This window comes from Leptonotus elevatus, chromosome 14, assembly GCF_054856555.1.
Source record: "Leptonotus elevatus isolate MCC_2025b chromosome 14, RoL_Lele_1.0, whole genome shotgun sequence".
In the NCBI taxonomy this organism is placed as follows: Eukaryota; Metazoa; Chordata; class Actinopteri; order Syngnathiformes; family Syngnathidae; genus Leptonotus; species Leptonotus elevatus.
In genome coordinates this window covers 22,030,437-22,051,434 of record NC_141252.1, presented here as the reverse complement: position 1 = coordinate 22,051,434, position 20,998 = coordinate 22,030,437, and the positions used below count along the sequence as shown (strand labels likewise).

At 46.6% G+C, this 20,998-nt stretch overlaps 1 protein-coding gene across 1 annotated transcript in view; it reads left to right on the top strand.

Annotated features, from left to right (window-relative positions):
* The window catches only part of ccn6 (cellular communication network factor 6), a 51,972-nt gene that overhangs the window by 17,979 nt on the left and 12,995 nt on the right, over nt 1–20,998 (top strand). Inside the window, exons 2-3 of the mRNA XM_086095140.1 lie at nt 11,481–11,766; nt 14,759–14,995. Coding sequence (XP_085951266.1) covers nt 11,481–11,766; nt 14,759–14,995 — 523 coding nt within the window. The remainder of the gene's footprint in view (nt 1–11,480; nt 11,767–14,758; nt 14,996–20,998) is intronic.

Below are 20,998 nucleotides of genomic sequence, written 5' to 3'. Positions count from 1 at the left end.
CCTATAGGAAATGAGTAGTGTGGGTCCTGGCTTACAGGATTCCATGAATTTTCTGTAATAGGTAGAAGTGTTGATTTTGTCCAGTTAATAGAATAATCAAATAACTGTGAGAATTTAGTTATTAAGTTAAATACTTCCCCTAACGAAATAGCAGGCTTTTCTAAATAAAGTAAAATATCATTGGCATATAGATTCATTTTATGTTCTGTTACCCCAGAGTGAATTCCTTGAATCCTTCTTTCCTGACGTATGGCTAATGCAAGCGGTTCAATAAATATTGCAAATAATAAAGGCGACAGTGGGCATCCCTGTCTTGTCCTTCTCTGTAGAGTAAAACTCTGAGATATAATCCCATTAGTAGTAACTGTAGCTTTAGGAGAATCATATAATACTGACACCCAGTGAATAAATGACTTCCCAAAGCCAAATTTATTTAAAACAGCAAAGAGGAAGGACCAGTTAACTTTGTCGAAAGCTTTTTTTGCATCCAATGATATAATAACTGCCTTTATATCATGCCGCTGTGACATGCTAATAAGGTTAAAGAGCCTCCTAATACTATTAGTAGAGTGACGATCTTTAATAAAGCCTGTTTGGTCGCTATGAATGATTGTCGGGATTACTGTTTCTAGTCTAGATGTGAAAGCCTTAGTGATCATTTTAATATCAGTGTTAATTAGTGAAATTGGACTTTTTCTGGCTTTAATAAAAGTTTAATTGCTGCTGTATTCATGTGTGGGCGTATGTGACCATTAGTTTTAATTTATGTTACTACTCTTAAGAATAGTGGAGCAAGCATTAACCAGAAGTGCTTAAAAAATATAGCCGGATAACCATCCGGGCCAGGTGCTTTGCCATTTGGCATACTATCTAGAGCACTGTACAACTCGTTTATATTAAGTAACATATCTTTATATTCAGTAGTTAACTGAGGTATATTTAAGCTACTGAGGAATGCCTCAATATGCTCTGGTTTAGGCTTAATAGTTTCTGAGTATAGGTTGTGATAATAGTTATAAAAAAAAATATTAATTTCTTCTGGTGACTGTGTACACTCACCATTCACCTTTAACAGCCGTTATAAGCGATTTTTCCCGATTGCGTTGAAGTTGGTTTGCAAGAAATTTACCTGATTTGTTATTATATTCAAAGTTGTTGTATCTCAATTGTTGTATTATAAACTCTATCTTTTTAGTTAGGATATCGTCAAACTGTATTTTTGTATTTTGTAAGTCAGTCCATATTTGGTTATTTGGGTTTATGTGCGCAAATAACCAAATATGGACTGACTTACAAAATACCAAAAAAAAAAAACCTCCCCTTTTTATTGCGGGTCCGACCCTCGGCTACTGAAGCTAGTTCTGGGGACATGGAATGTCACCTCTCTGACAGGGAAGGAGCCCGAGCTGATGTGCGAGGCTGAGAAGTTCCGACTAGATATAGTCGGACTCACCTCCACACACGGCTTGGGTTCTGGTACCAATCCTCTCGAGAGGGGCTGGACCCTCTTCCACTCTGGAGTTGCCCACGGTGAGGCGCAGAGCAGGTGTGGGCATACTCATTGTCCCCCGGCTAGGCGCCTGTGGCGTTGGCGTTGGGGTTTACCCCGGTGAATGAGAGTGTAGCCTCCCTCCGCCTACGGGTGGGGGGGACGGGTCCTGACTGTTGTTTGTGCTTATGCACCGAACAGCAGCTCAGAGTACCCACCATTTCTGGAGTCCTTGGAGGGTGTGCTGGAGAGCGCTCCCCCCGGGGACTCCCTCGTTCTGCTGGGGGACTTCAACGCTCACGTGGGTAATGACAGTGAGACCTGGAGGGGCGTGATTGGGAGGAACGGCCCCCCCGATCAAAACCCGAGCGGTCTTTTGTTGTTGGACTTCTGTGCTCGTCACGGACTGACCATAACGAACACCATGTTCAAGCACAAGGGTGTCCATATGTGCACTTGGCACCAGGACACCCTAGGCCGCAGTTCGATGATCGACTTTGTAGTCGTGTCATCGGATTTGCGGCCGTATGTGTTGGACACTCGGGTTAAGAGAGGGGCAGAGCTGTCAACTGATCACCACCTGGTGGTGTGTTGGCTCCGATGGCGGGGTAAGACTCTGGTCCGTGAGGGTCTGCTGGGAATGTCTGGCAGAATCCCCTGTCAGAAAGAGTTTCAACGCCCACCTCCGGCAGAGCTTCTCCATTGTCCCGGGGGAGGCGGGGGACGTTGAGTCCGAGTGGACAATGTTCCGTGCTTCCATTGTTGAAGCGGCCGATCGGAGATGTGGCCGTAAGGTGGTTGGTGCCTGTCGGGGCGGCAATCCTCGAACCCGCTGGTGGACACCAGCGGTAAGGGATGCCGTCAAGCTGAAGAAGGAGTCCTATTGGGCCTTTTTGGCCTGTGGGACTCCGGAGGCTGCTGACAGGTACCGGCTGGCCAAGGGGAATGCGGCTTCGGTGGTCGCTGAGGCAAAAACTCGGACATGTGAGGAGTTCGGTGAGGCCATGGAGAACAACTTCCGGACGGCTTCGAGGAAATTCTGGTCCACCATCCGGCGTCTCAGGAGAGGAAAGCAGTGCGCCATTAACACTGTGTATAGTGGAGATGGGGTGCTGTTGACCTCGACTTGGGACGTCGTGAATCGGTGGGGGGAATACTTCGAAGACCTCCTCAATTCCACCAACACGCCTTCCTTTGAGGAAGCAGGGTCTGGGGACTCTGAGGTGGGCCCCCCTATCTCTGGGGTCGAAGTCACTGAAGTGGTTGGAAAGCTTCTCGGTGGCAGGGCCTCGGGGGTCGATGAGGTTCGCCCGGAGTTCCTAAAGGCTCTGGATGTAGTGGGGCTGTCGTGGTTGACACGTCTCTACAACATCGCGTGGACATCAGGGACAGTGCCTCTGGATTGGCAGACCGGGGTGGTGGTTCTTCTTTTTAAGAAGTGGGCCCGGAGGGTGTGTTCCAACTTTAGAGGGATCACACTCCTCAGCCTCCCAAGTAAGGTCTATTCGGGGGTGCTGGAGAGGAGGATCCGTCGGGAAGTTGAATCTCGGATTCAGGAGGAGCAGTGTGGTTTTCGTCCCGGCCGTGGAACAGTGGACCAGCTCTACACCCTCAGCAGGATCCTTGAGGGTGCGTGGGAGTTCGCCCAACCAGTCCACATGTGCTTTGTGGACTTGGAGAAGGCGTGTCCCTCGGGGAGTCCTGTGTGGGGTGCTTCGGGAGTATGGGGTACCGGGCCCCCTGATACGGGCTATTCGGTCCCTGTACGACCGATGTCAGAGTTTGGTCCGCATTGCCGGCAGTAAGTCGAATTTGTTTCCTGTGAGGGTTGGACTCCGCCAAGGTTGCCCTTTGTCACAGATTCTGTTCGTAACTTTTATGGACAGAATTTCTAGGCGCAGCCGGAGTGTTGAGGGGGTCCGGTTTGGTGGCCTCAACATTGCATCTCTGCTTTTTGCAGATGATGTGGTGCTGTTGGCTTCTTCAAGCCGTGATCTCCAGCTCTCGCTGGAGCGGTTCGCAGCCGAGTGTGAAGCGGTTGGGATGAGGATCAGCACCTCCAAATCCGAGACTATGGTCCTCAGTCTGAAAAGGGTGGAGTGCCCTCTGCGGGTCGGGGATGAGATCCTGCCCCAAGTGGAGGAGTTCAAGTATCTTGGGGTCTTGTTCACGAGTGAGGGTAGGTTAGAGCGGGAGATCGACAGACGGATCGGTGCAGCGTCTGCAGTGATGCGGACGCTGTATCGGTCCGTTGTGGTGAAGAAGGAGCTGAGCCGAAAGGCAAAGCTCTCGATTTACCGGTCGATCTACGTTCCTGCCCTCACCTATGGTCACGAGCTGTGGGTCGTGACCGAAAGAACAAGATCCCGGATACAAGCGGGCGAAATGAGTTTCCTCCGCAGGGTAGCCGGGCTCTCCTTTAGAGATAGGGTGAGAAGCTCGGTCATTCGGGAGCCGCTACTCCTCCACGTTGAGAGGAACCAGTTGAGGTGGCTCGGACATCTGGTTCGGATGCCTCCTGGGCGCCTCCCTGGGGAGGTGTTCCGGGCATGTCCTACCGGCGGGAGGCCCCGGGGACGACCCAGGACACGCTGGAGAGACTACGTCTCACGGCTGGCTTGGGAACGCCTTAGGATCCCGTCGGAGGAGTCTGGGCTTCCCTGCTAAAGCTGCTGCCCCCGCGACCCGACCCCGGATAAGCGGAATTGAAGACGGAACGGAACGGAACGGGGTTTATTGCGTACTCATCCGTCAGTTGTTTAATTTTATCTTCCAAGTCTTTTTCATGCTGGTTAGAGTTGACTTAGTCAATAGTGCATAGACAATGTTTATCAAATTATAGAAGTGGATTATTTAAAGTTAGCAACTGATGCTGGAGATTTGGTGAATAGCTCCTCATTCTATAGTGGACCTATTCCATACTATGCAGGAAGTTATTTTAGGTTTTGTGGATGTTTGCACGTTTGGGTTAAGCAGTAAGGAACGGGCGGGGGCGGGGGCGGGGGCGGGGGGTCACACTCACACTCGTTTTCACACTTTTTTCGTATTTGTTACCTTTTTTTCCTCTTTTCTGTTTGGGATTCTTAAAGTCCATTTTGACGGTCATCGTTTAATGCCTTGGATATGACAGATTTGTCAATTGAATGTGTATTTTGGGACTGTAGAGGCCTACATAAATTTGTTAAAATAAAACAGGTTATGAACAGGATAAAACAATTAAGGGCAGTTAGCCTTTTTGCAGAAAACTCACATGCTGTCACATGAGACAATTAAGATTAAAATAAGAGGGCCCCGCTGGTCGCTCCTCTTAACTCACTACACTAGGTTTGCACAATACACTTTTTTAATGCACAATTTTAATGCACCACACAACTGGGGGGGGGGGGGGGGGGGGGTTGGGAGCCGGTGGGGTGCCTGGCGGGCCTACAGTGCCCCGTCCTGCTGCGTTGGGTCGGGGGCGCGGGCCGTGTTGGGGTGGGGGGCGCTCCTGCTCCTGGGTTTGCTCTCCGGCCGGTGGCCCTGGCGGGGCCCGGGTGTCGTCCTTTGGCGCTGCCGCGGCCTGGAGGGCCCTGAGGTGTTGCGCTTGCTCTGTTCCGGCGGGGGTCGACGGCTCCCCTCTTTGGTGGAGATTTTCATGCATGCCAGATCCACCACACCAGCATCTACCGAAACTCAGACACAATCTGTTTCCTCCTCAGGTCATTGAATCGGTGGAGGCTAGTGTCTGTGGATCTCACTCGGCTTCGTCTGTCCTTCCTTCCGTTCCTCAGTCTCTCCTTCGGTCTCTTGAGGTCTCCCTGATTTTTTTATTTTTTGGATTTGTTGGAATCTAGATGTTTCTTGGGTTGGGGAAGAATTCTGGTGGGTGGCCCGGTGGGTGGTGTCTGGTCGGTGCTGGATTTCACCTTCCTTGGTTTTCTTTGGTCCCCTCGGGTCCCCTTGGGTCTCCTGACGGCGGTGTTCGGTTTAGGTGAACGGTATGGGATTTTTTCTAATAGGTTTTTGGTGAGCTAACAAATACACGCACGCACGCAAGCACGCACGCACATACACATACTCACCCACACACACAAAAAAAATAAATATATATATATATATATATATAAAAAAAAAAAAAGGTTTATTCTTCTCCTTACGCTTCAAACTCTAGGGGCGTAATGATTATGATACACAAACCTATTCCTTTAGGCATTGAAAAAATGATAAATGATCCAAGTGGTAGATTTCTGATATTACAGGGAAATATCCTTTCCACTCAGGTACATCTTGTTAATATATATGGACCGAATGAAGATAATGTTGATTTTTATAATGATTTGTTTTTGAGAATCTGCACTGCCAGGTAGATATATTATAGCAGGCGACTTTAACTGTGCACTGGATCCGAGCAAAGACAAATCAATGGGTGTAGACCAATCGCATAAAAGAACCAGGACAACAACGATTTTTGAAAGAGGTAAATATTATAGAGGGGGTGGCGGCCATCATGGCCAATTGATTAGGTACGGCCAGGAACCACTACTACTACAAGTACTTCTACTACAAGTTCTACTACTACTACTACAAGTACTACTGTCAGGGAGGGGAAGCTTGAGGACCCAAATGCGGGAAGACAGGGCAAGGAGGCAGAGGCTCAATCAAAAAGGGGATTTTAATTTCTACAAAAAAAAAGGCGAGATCTAAATTGCACGGAAAAACATAACATGGAGAAAACAAGGCAAAACGGGCAGCATGACATGGGGGGAAAATTCAAGGCAAAAACGGGCAGCATCACAGGGAGAAATACAACAATGACCCGACACAGACAGAGGGGAGACAGCAGACTAAATACACAGACTAACGACACAACAAGACACACCTGGGGCAAGACACAAGTGGCTGAGGGCACTGATTGGATCACACGAGGAAGGGCAGGATCACACTTAAACAAGACCAAGGGAGACACACAAGGAAAACAGAACCCAAAACATGACAGAACCCCTCCTTCAAGGGACGGCTCCCAGACGTCCCTAACACAAAAAGGTCCAAAAACAGGGCGGGCGGAGGGGGGCCCGGAGGCGGGAACCTGGCACACCCATCAAGGCCAGTCCGGGGGGCGCCCCGGACGCCACACTGGAGCAAAGAGCGACCACAACGTGCGCCGCCAGACAGGGAGAAGATGGCAGTGGGACGTGCACCTCCTTGGTCCGGGGTCTTGAGGCTGCTGTGGCACGGGGTCTTGAGGCTGCCGTGGCACGGGGTCTTGGGGCTGCCGTGGCACGGGGTCTTGGGGCTGCCGTGGCACGGGGTCTTGGGGCTGCCGTGGCACGGGGTCTTGGGGCTGCCGTGGAGGCGGCAGACCTGGCACGGGGTCTTGGGGCTGCCGTGGAGGCGGCAGACCTGGCACGGGGTCTTGGGGCTGCCGTGGAGGCGGCAGACCTGGCACGGGGTCTTGGGGCTGCCGTGGAGGCGGCAGACCTGGCACGGGGTCTTGGGGCTGCCGTGGAGGCGGCAGACCTGGCACGGGGTCTTGGGGCTGCCGTGGAGGCGGCAGACCTGGCACGGGGTCTTGGGGCTGCCGTGGAGGCGGCAGACCTGGCACGGGGTCTTGGGGCTGCCGTGGAGGCGGCAGACCTGGCACGGGGTCTTGGGGCTGCCGTGGAGGCGGCAGACCTGGCACGGGGTCTTGGGGCTGCCGTGGAGGCGGCAGACCTGGCACGGGGTCTTGGGGCTGCCGTGGAGGCGGCAGACCTGGCTCGGGGTCTTGGGGCTGCCGTGGAGGCGGCAGACCTGGCTCGGGGACTTGGGGCTGCCGTGGAGGCGGCAGACGTGGTTCGGGGACTTGGAACTGCGGCGGCAGACGTGGTTCGGGGACTTGGAACTGCGGCGGCAGACGTGGTTCGGGGACTTGGAACTGCGGCGGCAGATGTGGTTCGGGGACTTGGAACTGCGGCGGCAGACGTGGTTCGGGGACTTGGAACTGCGGCGGCAGACGTGGTTCGGGGACTTGGAACTGCGGCGGCAGACGTGGTTCGGGGACTTGGAACTGCGGCGGCAGACGTGGTTCGGGGACTTGGAACTGCGGCGGCAGACGTGGTTCGGGGACTTGGAACTGCGGCGGCAGACGTGGTTCGGGGACTTGGAACTGCGGCGGCAGACGTGGTTCGGGGAGTTGGGGCTGGTGACTCCGAGCGCCACCAGCTGAAGCCCAACGACGCCCGACTCCCTCAATCAAGGACGACAGCAGGTCCAATTGGGCGGCCATGGCGTGCTGGAGCTCCTCATGGCGTGACAGGCGCGCCTCCTGATTCCACATCTTGGCTTTCAGCGCTTCCGCTGGGTCCTTCTCTGGTCGGTTCATTCTGTCAGGGAGGGGAAGCTTGAGGACCCAAATGCGGGAAGACAGGGCGAGGAGGCAGAGGCTCAATCAAAAAGGGGATTTTAATTTCTACAAAACAAAAGGCGAGATCTAAATTGCACGGAAAAACATAACATGGAGAAAACAAGGCAAAACGGGCAGCATGACATGGGGGGAAAATTCAAGGCAAAAACGGGCAGCATCACAGGGAGAAATACAACAATGACCCGACACAGACAGAGGGGAGACAGCAGACTAAATACACAGACTAACGACACAACAAGACACACCTGGGGCAAGACACAAGTGGCTGAGGGCACTGATTGGATCACACGAGGAAGGGCAGGATCACACTTAAACAAGACCAAGGGAGACACACAAGGAAAACAGAACCCAAAACATGACAACTACTACTTCCACTAATACAAGGACTTGCTACTACTACAAGTACTACTGCTTCTACTAATTCAAGTAATTGCTACTACTACAAGTACTACTACTACTACAAGTCAAGTACTACTACTACTTACTACTACGTCTTAAGTCCTACTATTACTACTATTGCTAGTAAGTACTACATGCGGCTTTCCAACTTGCAAGAGTCAGCAGTCCCATTCAAAATTTCCACAGAATTTTTTCTAGTTTAGAAAATGAAAGAGGCATGGTATAAAGTAAAATAACTTATGAAACTAGAGGACAATATATCACAGTTTAGCCCTATATGGTTAAACGCACTATTTAAACCAGGAAAGATGGATATGGGATTTTAATTATGGAACGAGAAGGGACTATGTAAATTGGGTGACTTGTTTGCAGAGGGAAACTTAATGCCGTTGGAAGAGATCAGCAATAAATTTGGAGTTCCGATAAAACATTTTTTTAAATACCTACAAATTAGAAACTTTATTTTAACAATGCAGAAACATTCTTGTGTTGCTTTCATGGCTTTTTCAATGTAAATAAGTTCATTGCTTTAAATAATAATGTTAAAAATATGTCTATGTTATTAATGAAGGTTTGTTAATTGTTTAGATGGTAAATGACAATTTTATTTATGTTTAAAGAAAAAATAATAGCTTCCGTGACGCCATCTTTCGTGAACAGAGAAACGCAGGAGCAGAGCCTAAACGCTATCCAGTGACATCCACTTAGAATTATCAGGCAGGAATGCCGTAGGTTTTATTTTATTATACTTTATACTTAATAGCATGGATATTAATGCTTATCATAATGTAATCTATGCACTTTGTGTTTTTGTATTGGCGTTACAGTGTGTATGTAGCGATTGATTTGATTTTTGTATTTACAGTTTTCAACACAGACTTATGAAGACAATTAAAACGCTTCAACTGCACTCCAGGGTCTTCATTTGTGGTTTAGCTTGGTGTCACCAACATCTTCCTTGAAAACACTATAATTCTACCAAGTTTCCGAAGTTTTCATTCTTCGAGGTGTTAATTACTTTTAATCTCAACATTTTATAACTGGCTTGTCTCAGGTTCGGACGATAATGCAAACAGTAAACTTGAGCCATGGAGAACACATCTGAATGAGCATATATCTGATGAAGAGTAGCGATTAAGTTGTAAAAACGCCCAGAGACTGTTAGCGAACGCTAGTTCAAAGCTCCTTCAATATAACTGGCTAATGCAGACATATATAACTCCAGTGAAATTTAATAAATACAATAATAATATACCTGATACTTGCTTTAAAGTTAGGGAATCTAAAGGAACATTTGCGCACTGTAGTTGGCAATGTGATAAAATAAAGACATTCTGGCAGGAGGTACTCAATATAGTTAGTTTAATTTTGTCTATGAAAATCCCTGTGGATGCTAAAATGGTGCTAATGCATATATACCCTAAAACATTACCAAGGTATCCAGCTCGTAAATTTATAGATTTTGCAATATTACAAGCTAAAAGGAATATAACCCTTAACTGGAAAAAATCACAATCGCCTACGATTGGAGTATGGATCCAATCAATTGGACAATGCATGGCAGTGGAGAGAATCTCATATTTTCTTAAGAATAAACTAGATGAATATGATACGATTGGGAAACCATTTATACAATTTATCGAAATGCTGATATTGGTTATCTTTTCAACAATATGTAGGCACATTTCATATATGTAACGGTATGTAAGTGTATATGTAAAAAAAAAATCCCTTTTCTTTCTTTTTTTTATGTATGTGTATGTATGCATGTGTATATATGTATATCGGTATGTTCTATAAGGTACCTAATGTAACACTCGAATGAAAATAGAACTTGTACATTGGTTATGTCTATATTGATGTATACGTATAAGCTATGTCTTTGTTCATTTTACGTTTACGATGAGGTTTAGTGTATAAAGAGAGTGTGTTGGGGGGGTTGGGGTTGGTAAAATAGGTTTTGCATTGTTTTGTGTTTTTTGTCAATAAATATATTGTTTTAAAAAAGGTCCCCTTTCCTGTGAATGAAGTATCAAGTTGAAGCTCTCGATTTACTGGTCGATCTACGTTCCTAACCTCACCTATTGTCACGAGCTGTGGGTCGTAACCAAAAGCACAAGATCCTGGCTACAAGTGGCCGAAAAGAGTTTCCTCCGCAAAGTGTCCGGGCTCTCCCTTAGTGATAGGGTGAGAAGCTCAACCTCCAGGGAGGGACTCAAAGTCGAGCCGCTGCATCCCCGTATTGAGGGGAACCAGTTGAGGTGGCTCGGGCATCTGGTTCGGATACCTCCTGGACGCCTTTCTGGAGCGGTGTTCCAGACATATCCCACCAGCGGGAGGCCCCTGGGACGACTCAGGACACGCTGGAGAGACTACGTCTCTTGGCTGGCCTGGGAACGCCTTGGGATCCCGCCAGAGGCGTTGGTTGAAGTGGCTGGGGAGAGGGAAGTCTGGACTTCCCTGCTAAAGCTGCTGCCCCTGCGACCCAACCTCAGATAAGCGGTAGATAATAGATGGATGGATGGATGGATAGATGGAGTATCGAGTCATTGACATGCTTGTCCCACCATTCAATCTAATGCAAGATTGGGAGTGGAGAGATGATGTCTGAACGCAGTCACTTGTTCACTGCAGGAAGTCTTTTTTTATGACAACACGGGACATTTGCCAGTCCATTGTGATTTGAGAGGTCGATGTCTATACTGTACAAAGGGTCAGAGCAGATGGAAGTGTGAGAAATGCAAGATCTTCCTCTGTATCAAGGCAAGCAATCCATGCTTTGGAGCTTACCACAAGAAGGACACAAGATGGTGTTTGAATCCTGACACAGTGGTCACCATGTATATATTTTATGACAACTTTCTTTGCCTATTTATTATTTGTGGCCAATTGAGCATGCTTGATGTGAAAATATATTTTGAAATTGCCGATAAATATTCGCAAACAAAGATTCCTCATGACTTTTTGCAACAACAAATGCCGTAATTGACACTTTTTTTTTGTTATTTGTATCCCTAATAACCAGGAAATGCTAGGGGAAAAAAATCAATCAGCATTTCTTAGTCCAGCCATTAAAGAGTTAATGTTACTGATGACATCACATGATCATACTACTATTACAAAGGCTCAGGTTTACTTTTTTCAGTGTACATACTCTAAACGTGGGCATCCTGAAACTAATAGTGTCATTTATTTTGTCTTTTCATTTAGTGTCTTAGCAGGGTTCTGGTCAATGGGCAGCATCTGGTTGATCGTCGTGGAAGTGACCTCGTTATGGCTAAGAGACAGCAGTTCTGTCATTGGCCATGTAGATGTGGCCAAATACCTCAGTGTACACCAGGAGTGAGTTCTGTACTGGACGGTTGTGGCTGCTGCGAGAGTTGTGCGCAGCAATTTGGAGATTCATGCAACGAGAAGGATATCTGTGATCTGCACAAGGGAATGTACTGTGACTTCTCAGCTGACCAACCAAGATTTGAAATTGGAGTGTGTGCGTGTGAGTATAATTTTCATGAATAATGCACTGTTATATTGCACACTTAAAGATGCATATGTAGTGCGGGAATACATGTGTCTGGTTGGTGTTCGCGAGGAGGAAGCAAAAATTAGGCTTAGGTGGCACAAGTAGGATGATGTGACCCCTAACCGAAAGGAGAAGAAGAATATACTGTACACTTGAAACCATGATTTACATTTTTTCTTTTTTTAGAGAGAGCTCAGTATTGTTCATTTGGTAATCTCACCGATTCAACATGTCATCATCATTGCTCTCTCTCTCTTTTTTCTTTTTCTTTTTCTATTTTTTGTAAGTGCGTGAGTATGTGCATGTGTGTGTGTGTGTGTGTGTGTGTGTGTGCGTGTGAGTGTGTACTCATTAATTCACCTAAAACCTATTAAAAATCCCTTACCGTTCACCTAAACTTCAGAATCCAGCTAGAGTCGTGAGGTTGTCAGGAGACCCGACGAAGGATCAAAGAAAAAAAAGGAAAGTGAAATCCAGCACCGACCAGACATCACCTACTACCCACCGGGTTACCAACCAGAATCTTTCAACAACCCCAGAAACTTCACAATTCCAACAAATTAGAGAGACCTCAAGAGACCAAAGGAAAGACACTTAAATTTGGATTGTTGACATTTTCGTCACGTTCAGCAACAGTTCTGTACTTAACTTTGTCGCGCGCTTCCCAGCCTGGTTTGCAGGTCCAACATGCCTAACGCGCATGCTTGCATGAATCTCCTCAACCCACTCGTCGACCCCAATACCCTGAGTTCCTTCTTTCTCGAGGCAGATAGATGACGTGGTCCACAATCCCAGTGTTCTCCGCTTGTCCTCCTCGACTAGGACCAGCTTGGACAGCATCCCGATCTTGAGGAATTGGTGACTGTAAGGTGTCATTTGATGTAGTCTGCTCGATCCTGCTGGCAGCAACTGGGTTCTTGACTATAAAAACACAACCATTAGTTACAAATTGCCAAATACAGAAACCGCAATATAAGTTATCGCGATGTGGTGGCTCTCGCTAACAGGCAGAATTAAGTAACCAGATTTAGATTAAAAGATTCTATATACGTATACCATGTTTGTATACATTTTGATATTTGTTTTTTATTCGAGGCATATATTTTTCCATATTCAGTTATTTAGAGTTTGTTTATTTTTCCAGTTAATAACAAAATTTTTTTTAGCGATAGTAAGGGCTACAAGTGTAGATTAAAATTGTTAACGTGGTAAATCAGTTGTTGTTAGGTCACCTAGCAAACACAAGTTTGGAGATAAAGGTATCCTACAGTCCAAGATAGCGGAAAGTTTTTCTAAGACTTAAGTCCAGAAATACATAACCGGAGTGCATAACCATAAAGCATGAAAATAAGTGTCTGGGGGCGCGGCCGTGTTGGGGTGGGGGGCGCGCCGGGCTCCTGGGTTTGCTCTCCAGCCAGTGGCCCCTGCGGGGCCCGGGGGTTGTGCCTTTGCGCTGCCAAGGCCTGGGGGGCCCTGGGTGGTTGTGCTTACCCTGTCCTGGCCGGGGTCGACGGCTCCCCTCTTTGGTGGAGGTTTTTCATGCATGCCAGATCCACCACACCAGTATCTACCGAAATTCAAACACAATCTGCTTCTTCCTCTGGTCGCTGAATCGGTGGAGGCTGATGTCTGTGGATCTCACTCTGCTTCATCTATCCTTCCTTCTTTTCCTTAGTCTTTCCTTTGGTCTCTTAAGGTCTCCCTAATTTGTTGGAATTTATATGCTTCTGGGGTTGGTGAAAGATTCTGGTTTGTAACCCTGTGTGTAGTAGTTGGTGTTTGGTCGGTGCTGAATTTCACTTTTCTCTCTTTTCTTTGATCAGTCCTCGGGTCTCCTGACAACTTCACGACTATCGGGGTTCTGAAGTATTCGGTTTAGGTGAAGGGTAGGGGATTTTTAATAGGTTTCAGGTAAAATTAATGAGCACAAACTCACACGCACGCAGATATACACACACGCACAAGAAAATGAATGGATGGATGTATTCAGTGCCTAAACCGGAAGTGGGTGTGGTTTTGCCCAAAATGGATGGAGTTGACATTGATACATCATTTTTTTAGTGTGAAATTGCACAAAAAAAAAAAAAAGATTTTGATCAAAAGTTGCTATATTTTTTATTTGAAAGCTATTGACAAAACAAAATTAAGATTCAAATCAATGCTTTTGATCACAAAAGAAGAATGTGTATGAATAAATATATATATATATATATATATATATATATATATATTCAGGGAAACGCTGCTGAATACAGCACATGCAGTAGGAAATGAACTACTGAGTGCGCAACACAGATTTTTTTTTTTTATTGAGAGACTGAAGCAATAGATTGCGCCATCTTGTCAAGAGCACAGGCAGCGTAGCATATGTACGTAACGTTACAAAACAAGTTTACCACGTAACTTTGACAAACATACAACACTAAATACAAGAAATCTCGAGTACCACCATTAACATTAAATGAGGCCAACTCCGTTTTTTGTTTTTTTTCAATGGGCAGCTCTACTTTCCTGAATGAGCTGAAAAAATTAAAAAACACCCACTTACTATGGCCAGCATTGTATCTCTTTTCAATGGTATCTAGTGGTTCAAATGTCATGACAACATGGAGGATAGCGAATGCGTTTTCAAGGCAGCGTGAATGATCAAAGTCACATTAATATGTCCAATAACTATGTTATGGCTGAGCAAGATTGTCTACTTGAATTGTGACTTTATGTTCAAGCTTAATGTTCATGTTTAATATTGTGACTTAATGTTATGTAGACAGACAAACCAATTCAGCCTTTGGGGAAAAATGTAATATGTAAACATTATTTGCATTAATCTGTTAATAATAATAATAATAATAAAATGTACAGTGTAGAAAATATTATAAATATCCCTGCCTGAAAAGATTCGACCGCATCGTATAAAATATGAAAAAAATAGCCTTGAATTTGTCTTTTTGTAATTTTTTTTTAGACTTGATGGCAGTTGGATGTGATCTTAATGGAGCCTACTATGAGAATGGAGAAGCTTTCCAGCCTAGTCCCCTTTACAAATGCACATGTATCGCAGGCGCCATTGGCTGTACTCCCACATTCTTGCCAAAGCCTGCAGGTCTTTTGGGCCCCAGCCCGCTGATAGGAAATCAGCCAGCAGGCCTTCAGAGCAGCAAGATTTCAAAGAAACATGCACAGGGTACAGTCTACATGTCAGGTGGGTAATTTGTATGGGAGAGTAACCATGCAGAGCAGTGGTATCCAAACTCGGTCCTCGAGGGCTGGAATACTGCAGGTTTTGGATTTTTTCCTGCTCCAACGCACCTGTTTCCAATGAACAGGACCCATATCAGGCTTATGCAGAGCTTGCTGATGAGCTTCAGGTGTGTTGGAGAAAAAACCTGCAGGACTCCGGCCCTCGAGGACCAAGTTTGGACACCACTGATGTAGAGAAAACTGCTAGAGACATACATCATTATGTCACGAGCAGTGATCGCTGTCAGGTCCCTATTGTTTCTGTAGAACTCATTAGGGCCCGAGCAGCACCCAGTGCGAGCTGCATATTGGTTTTGTAGAAATAATAATAATAATTATTATCTCTTTTATCACAGTCTTTACTTGTGTTCCTTTTGTGCATCAGCCGGGTGCAAACCATGTACCTAGGGCGTCAGTCACTCAAGTCAATTATTCTGTTCATATACTAAGCACCTTTCAGAGGATTCGCACAGATCCCAGCATGCAGATCTTTTGAATCTCTGTCATAGTAGCTCTCTCTGATACTTTCTTGATGGTTTCTACCATACCCTTCTTCACTATACTAAGCGCACCAACAACCACAGGGATCTTTACGGTTTTCATATGCCACATTCTCTATATTTCTACTTCTAGGTCTTTTTACTTGCATTTTTTTTTTCAATTTCCTTCAGTGCAATGTTTCTATTGGATGGGACAGTCATAACAATCAGTTTTCAGGTGGAATTCACTGAATCTTTAATGATGATGCCTGTTTGCTGTTATAGTTCTATCAGTATTGACTGGCATGTCCCACATGATGGTGATGTTATCTTTATTGTGCATCACTGGCTCTTATTTTGTCTCCTCTTCTTCCTCCTCTTATTGATGTTCTGATGTAAAAGCATTTAAAAAAAAATCTATTTATTTAATTGCTCTTGCCGAGCTGTGTGTTATGAAAAGAATGTAAATAAGAGCGGTAAATAAATGTCATTTTTTTCAAAATCCAAATCAAATCAAATCAAATCAAATCAAATCAAATCAAATCAAATCAAATCAAATCAAATCAAATCAAATCTTCTTCTGTGAGGAGTGGGAGGGATAGAGAGAGGGAGAAGTGCGGAAGTTTGAGCGATTTTTGGTGCTTTTTCTAGTACTTTTTTCATCTTTTTTTGATATTATGTGTAATAGTTTTTTTCTTTATCTTGTAGTTATTTTTTGTAAAAATTAGTGGTTAGTGTTGGTGGGGTTTTTTTCGGTGGTGGACCGGCGTCGCCGGTAGGCAACATGCCGGTGGCGGAAACGCCCGCTGCCGAGTTTGAGCGTCTCACTCGCCGGCACGCAGTTAAGCTGTTGCCGGCAGTGGGCTGCTCGGTGGAGGAGGCAGGGATGGCAGTGGGGAAGGTGGTGGGATACAGTAGTATTAAATCTGCGTCCCGAATGAATGGAGCGATCGTTATTTTCCTTGATGACACTAACAAGGTGCGACAGGTGGTTGAGAGCGGTGTTGTGATTGGCGACACCTTCACTCCCGTTCTCCCCCTCGGGAGCCCTGCAAGAAAGGTAACTATCTCGAAGCTCCGCCGTTTATTAAAAACGAGGTGCTCGCTAAAGAACTGTCGAGATTTGGCCGGTGGATTCGGCGGCGCCGGAGGCTCCGGTGTTGGCCGGTCCGTCGGCTCCGGTCGCCCCGGTGACGGCGGGGTTGGCGGATTCGGTTGATACGGTGCCGGTGGTGGGTGGGGCCGCGGAGGGGTCGACAGGAGCCGGCGGTGGCCCGCCACTGCCACAAACCGATGACGTAATACAGGAATCGATAAAAGAAAAAAGGGGAGCAAACGCCGTCATTCTACGACCGTGTGAAAATGTCTTTGTGAATGAAAACATGGCAGATGTGGGCGATGAGGCAATGTCTGATGATGACACACTGAAAGTGTCGCAAAAGAGAAAACTTAATGTTCTTGTGAAGGGTATTGTTAAAAATAGAAAAACGACTGAAAGTGAATGTGATTTTACACAGGATGACAACGATGTACCCTACTCTGTCGAAATGATTAAGAGGTTTCTTGAAGATACAAAAGGGGTACGGCAAACTGCCGTATCCGAGCATTTTCCCGATCTCAGGCTTTTTATTAAGTCCGCAAAGCCTCTTTCACGAAGGCTTGGGGAAGTGCTCACCGACCAAGAAATTTATCGGCTCAGAAAGAGCATAGCGAAAGCCAAAGATGAATTGCACAATGATGAAATGGGCGATTAATCTCCTTTTATTGTTTTTTTTGTCATTGCTGTGTTGTCCTAATGGGTCGCTATTTATTTTCCCATTAATGTGTGATTTTAATATGGGAACTCTGAACGTGAATGGTGCCCGGGCTGATTTCAAAAGAGCTGCTCTTTTTAAGATGATGGAATTGAATGGACTGAATGTGTTGTTTCTCCAAGAAACGCACAGCACTGACAACAATGTCTGTGAATGGAAAATAGATTTTAAGGGGGAGGTAATTCTGAGCCATGGTTCCAGTGCCAGTGGTGGAGTTGGAAGAAGAAATTATTCCAGGTTTTTTACTAAAAGTTACAGCTTTCTATGAAAATGTTAAGTTAGTATTTTTAAACGCCTATGCTCCAACCAGAGGGGCAGAGAGGATCACGTTTTTGGATAAGTTAGGTGACGCTCTTAAAGCGTGTCGTGGTGATTTCGTGTTTTTAGGCGGTGATTTTAATTGCACTGAAAATCCCGCTCTGGACAGGAATCATCCTGAGCCACACCCTGGGTCGTCTCACAGACTCAGACAGCTCATTAAAGACCACGAGTTGTCTGACCTATGGAGAGTTTTTCATCATGACACACGACAGTACACATGGAGCCATAGCTATGAGAATTATTTATCCCTCGCCAGACTTGATCGCTTTTACTGTTTTAGTCACCTTTTAAATATTTTTAAAAGGTGCTCGATTCGGCCTGTTGGCTTTAGCGATCATTTTCTTGTGTCTTGTTCCGTTTTTATTCAGAACATTCGCTTACGTAGCACCTATTGGCATTTTAATACAGCTCTTTTGAATAATCAGGCTTTTAAAACAGCTTTTAAGTTTTTTGGGTTATCCCACAGAGAGAGCAGGCCCAATTTTCCCACCATCCAGCAATGGTGGGATTACGGAAAAACTCAGACCAGACAACTGTGCCAGAATTTCACTCGCTTTGCCACGGGTGAGTTAACCCGGACTGTAAGGGGTCTGGAGAGACAGGTAGAGGAGTTACAGTCTTTAGCTGCTTCTACTGGAAATAGAGGGCTTTTAGACTCCCTCAAGTCCAAACAGTCGGCGCTGGCCAGCCTGCTCGGGGTGTCTGCACAGGGGGCGCTGGTCAGGTCGCGTTTTATGAACATCTCGCAGATGGATGCCCCCTCTCAGTTTTTCTTTGGGCTTGAGAAGAAAAATGGACAAAGGAAGATCATTCATTGCTTACGCACGGGTAGCCGTTCTGAAGTCTCAGATTCTTCTGGGATTAGGAAATATGCTGCCGGTTTCTACAGAGACCTTTATAGGAATGAGTGGTCAAGTAATCCAGAGACACACTACATTTTTAAGCGGTCTCCCTCAGGTGAGCCAGGAGCAAACCCCCCAGTTGGCGGCACCGGTGAAGCTCGAGGAGCTGGAAGCTGCCCTGGGGAGCCTGCAGTGTGGCAAGGCTCCTGGCATTGACGGCCTTTCGGTGGATTTTTACAAGTCCTTCTGGCCGATTGTCGGACCAGACTTGCTTGCCGTGATGAATGACAGCATCAAAAATGGGAAACTCCCGTTGAGCTGCAGGAGGGCCATCATCACCCTGCTACCAAAGAAGGGAGACCTGCAGGACATTAAGAACTGGAGGCCTGTGTCCTTGCTGTGCTCTGATTACAAGATCTTGTCCAAAGCGCTGGCCCTTAGGCTGCGAGGGGTGATGTCGTCCATCATCCACCCTGATCAGACCTATTGCGTGCCGGGCAGGCTCATTAGCGACAATGTAAATCTAATTCGGGACTATTTGGAACTCTGCAATTCCTTGGCTATTGGGACTGGTCTCATTTCCATAGACCAGGAAAAGGCTTTTGACAGGGTTGAACACCAGTACCTGTGGCAAACCATGGGTGCCTTTGGTTTCAGCCCTGACTTTATAGCCATGATCCGGGTGTTTTATTGTGAAATTGAGAGTGTTCTTAAAATAAATGGTGGTCTGAGTGCCCCCTTCGACGTCCGGAGAGGGGTGAGGCAGGACTGCTCTCTCTCTGGGATGCTTTATTCTCTGTCCATAGAGCCTCTGCTCCACAAGTTAAGGGAAACTTTAAACGGTGTGTACATCCCCCAGTGTTGTATGTCTTTTAAACTGTCTGCCTATGCCGATGATGTAGTGGTTTTAACTAAGTCATAAGAGGACATTGATACTTTAAGAAAAGTTGTGACAGAGTTTGGTTTTATTTCATCTTCGCGAGTGAACTGGGGGAAGAGTGAGGCTCTCATGGTGGGAGAGGGGCTGAAGGACAAGCTCAAATTGCCGGGCGAACTGGAATGGAAAATTGGGGGTTTTAAATATCTGGGCATCTTTTTGGGGGATGAGACCTACAAAAAGAAAAACTAGGATAATGTGTTGGAGATGGTGAGGGGGAGGTTAAAACGGTGGAAATGGTTGCTGCCAAAAATGTCTTACAGGGGCAGAACACTCATCGTCAACAACTTAGTTTCGTCTTCCTTGTGGCACAAACTAATGGTCTTGGACCCTCCAGCCTCTCTCTTGGAAGAGTTGCAGCGTATTTTAATTGATTTCTTTTGGGGGGGCAGGAGGCACTGGGTTCCACAGAGCATCCTTTTCCTCCCTAAAGAAGAGGGGGGGCAGGGCTTGGTGCATTTGGCCAGCAGGGGCGCTGTTTTTAGACTCCAGTTTATACAAAGGCTCCTGACTGGCCCCAAGGATGTTCTGTGGAGACCATTAGCCCGATGCACCCTGCAGCGTTTAGGTTTATGTGGGCTGGATTTTAGTTTGTTTTTAATGGACTTGTCTCGCATGAGCACAGCTTCTCTGCCTTGTTTTTATCGGAGTGCTTTCAAAGTCTGGAACTTCCTGAAGAAACAGCGGGCGGAGCAGGCCGACTCACTGTACTGGCTCATGCAAGAACCTGTCCTACAGGGAACCCTACTGGACTACCCTAGCTGGGGGGGAGCGACTCTGTCCAAGACCCTTCAAGCTGCAGGGGTCGCAACGCTTGGCAGAGTGGTGGAGCTGACCGGTCCCAGTCTCGAGGACCCCGCGCCGCTGGCCTCCATTCTGGGGCTACATTCCTTGAGGGTCGTCAACCAGCTGCTGAACCACTGGAAAAGAAGACTGGCTGGACATGAGCGCTCCCTCCTCAGTCTGTATGGTAGTGGTTCCCTAACTCCAAACCCGGAGGACGGCTTCCCCCACATCGGCCTGCTCCCAGACTTGGGTGACTGCGGCGGTCCCCTGCTGGAGAACATTCCAGCAGTTTCTTTGGGAGCCGCGCCCGGAAAACAATTTTACCGAATAATGGTCAAGACCTTACACAAAAATAAACTTAACGGACGCTTGGACACTCCATGGAGGAGAGTTATAGACGATAAACTGAAGCCAGTTTGGGGCACCTTATACAAGGCCCCAGTGGTCAAGAAACATGGCGATGTTCAGTGGCGGATCCTCCACGGCATCGTGGCCATGAACTCCTATATATCCGCGATAAATCCAGCCGTTGCGGATACCTGCCCCTTCTGTGGACACAGGGAAACAGTATTTCACTGTTTCTATCAGTGCGAGCGTTTGCGATCTGTTTTTGATTTGGTTGATAGGGTTTTTACTCAATGTAAAGTAGCTTTTCACAAGCACTCTTTTATTTATGGTTTCAACCACAAGGGCCAGATCAAGAGGGAAAGCCGGGTTTTAAACTTTGTTTTGAGCCAGGCCAAGATGGGTGTGTGGTTGTCCCGAAAAAGGAAAGTTGACGATGGG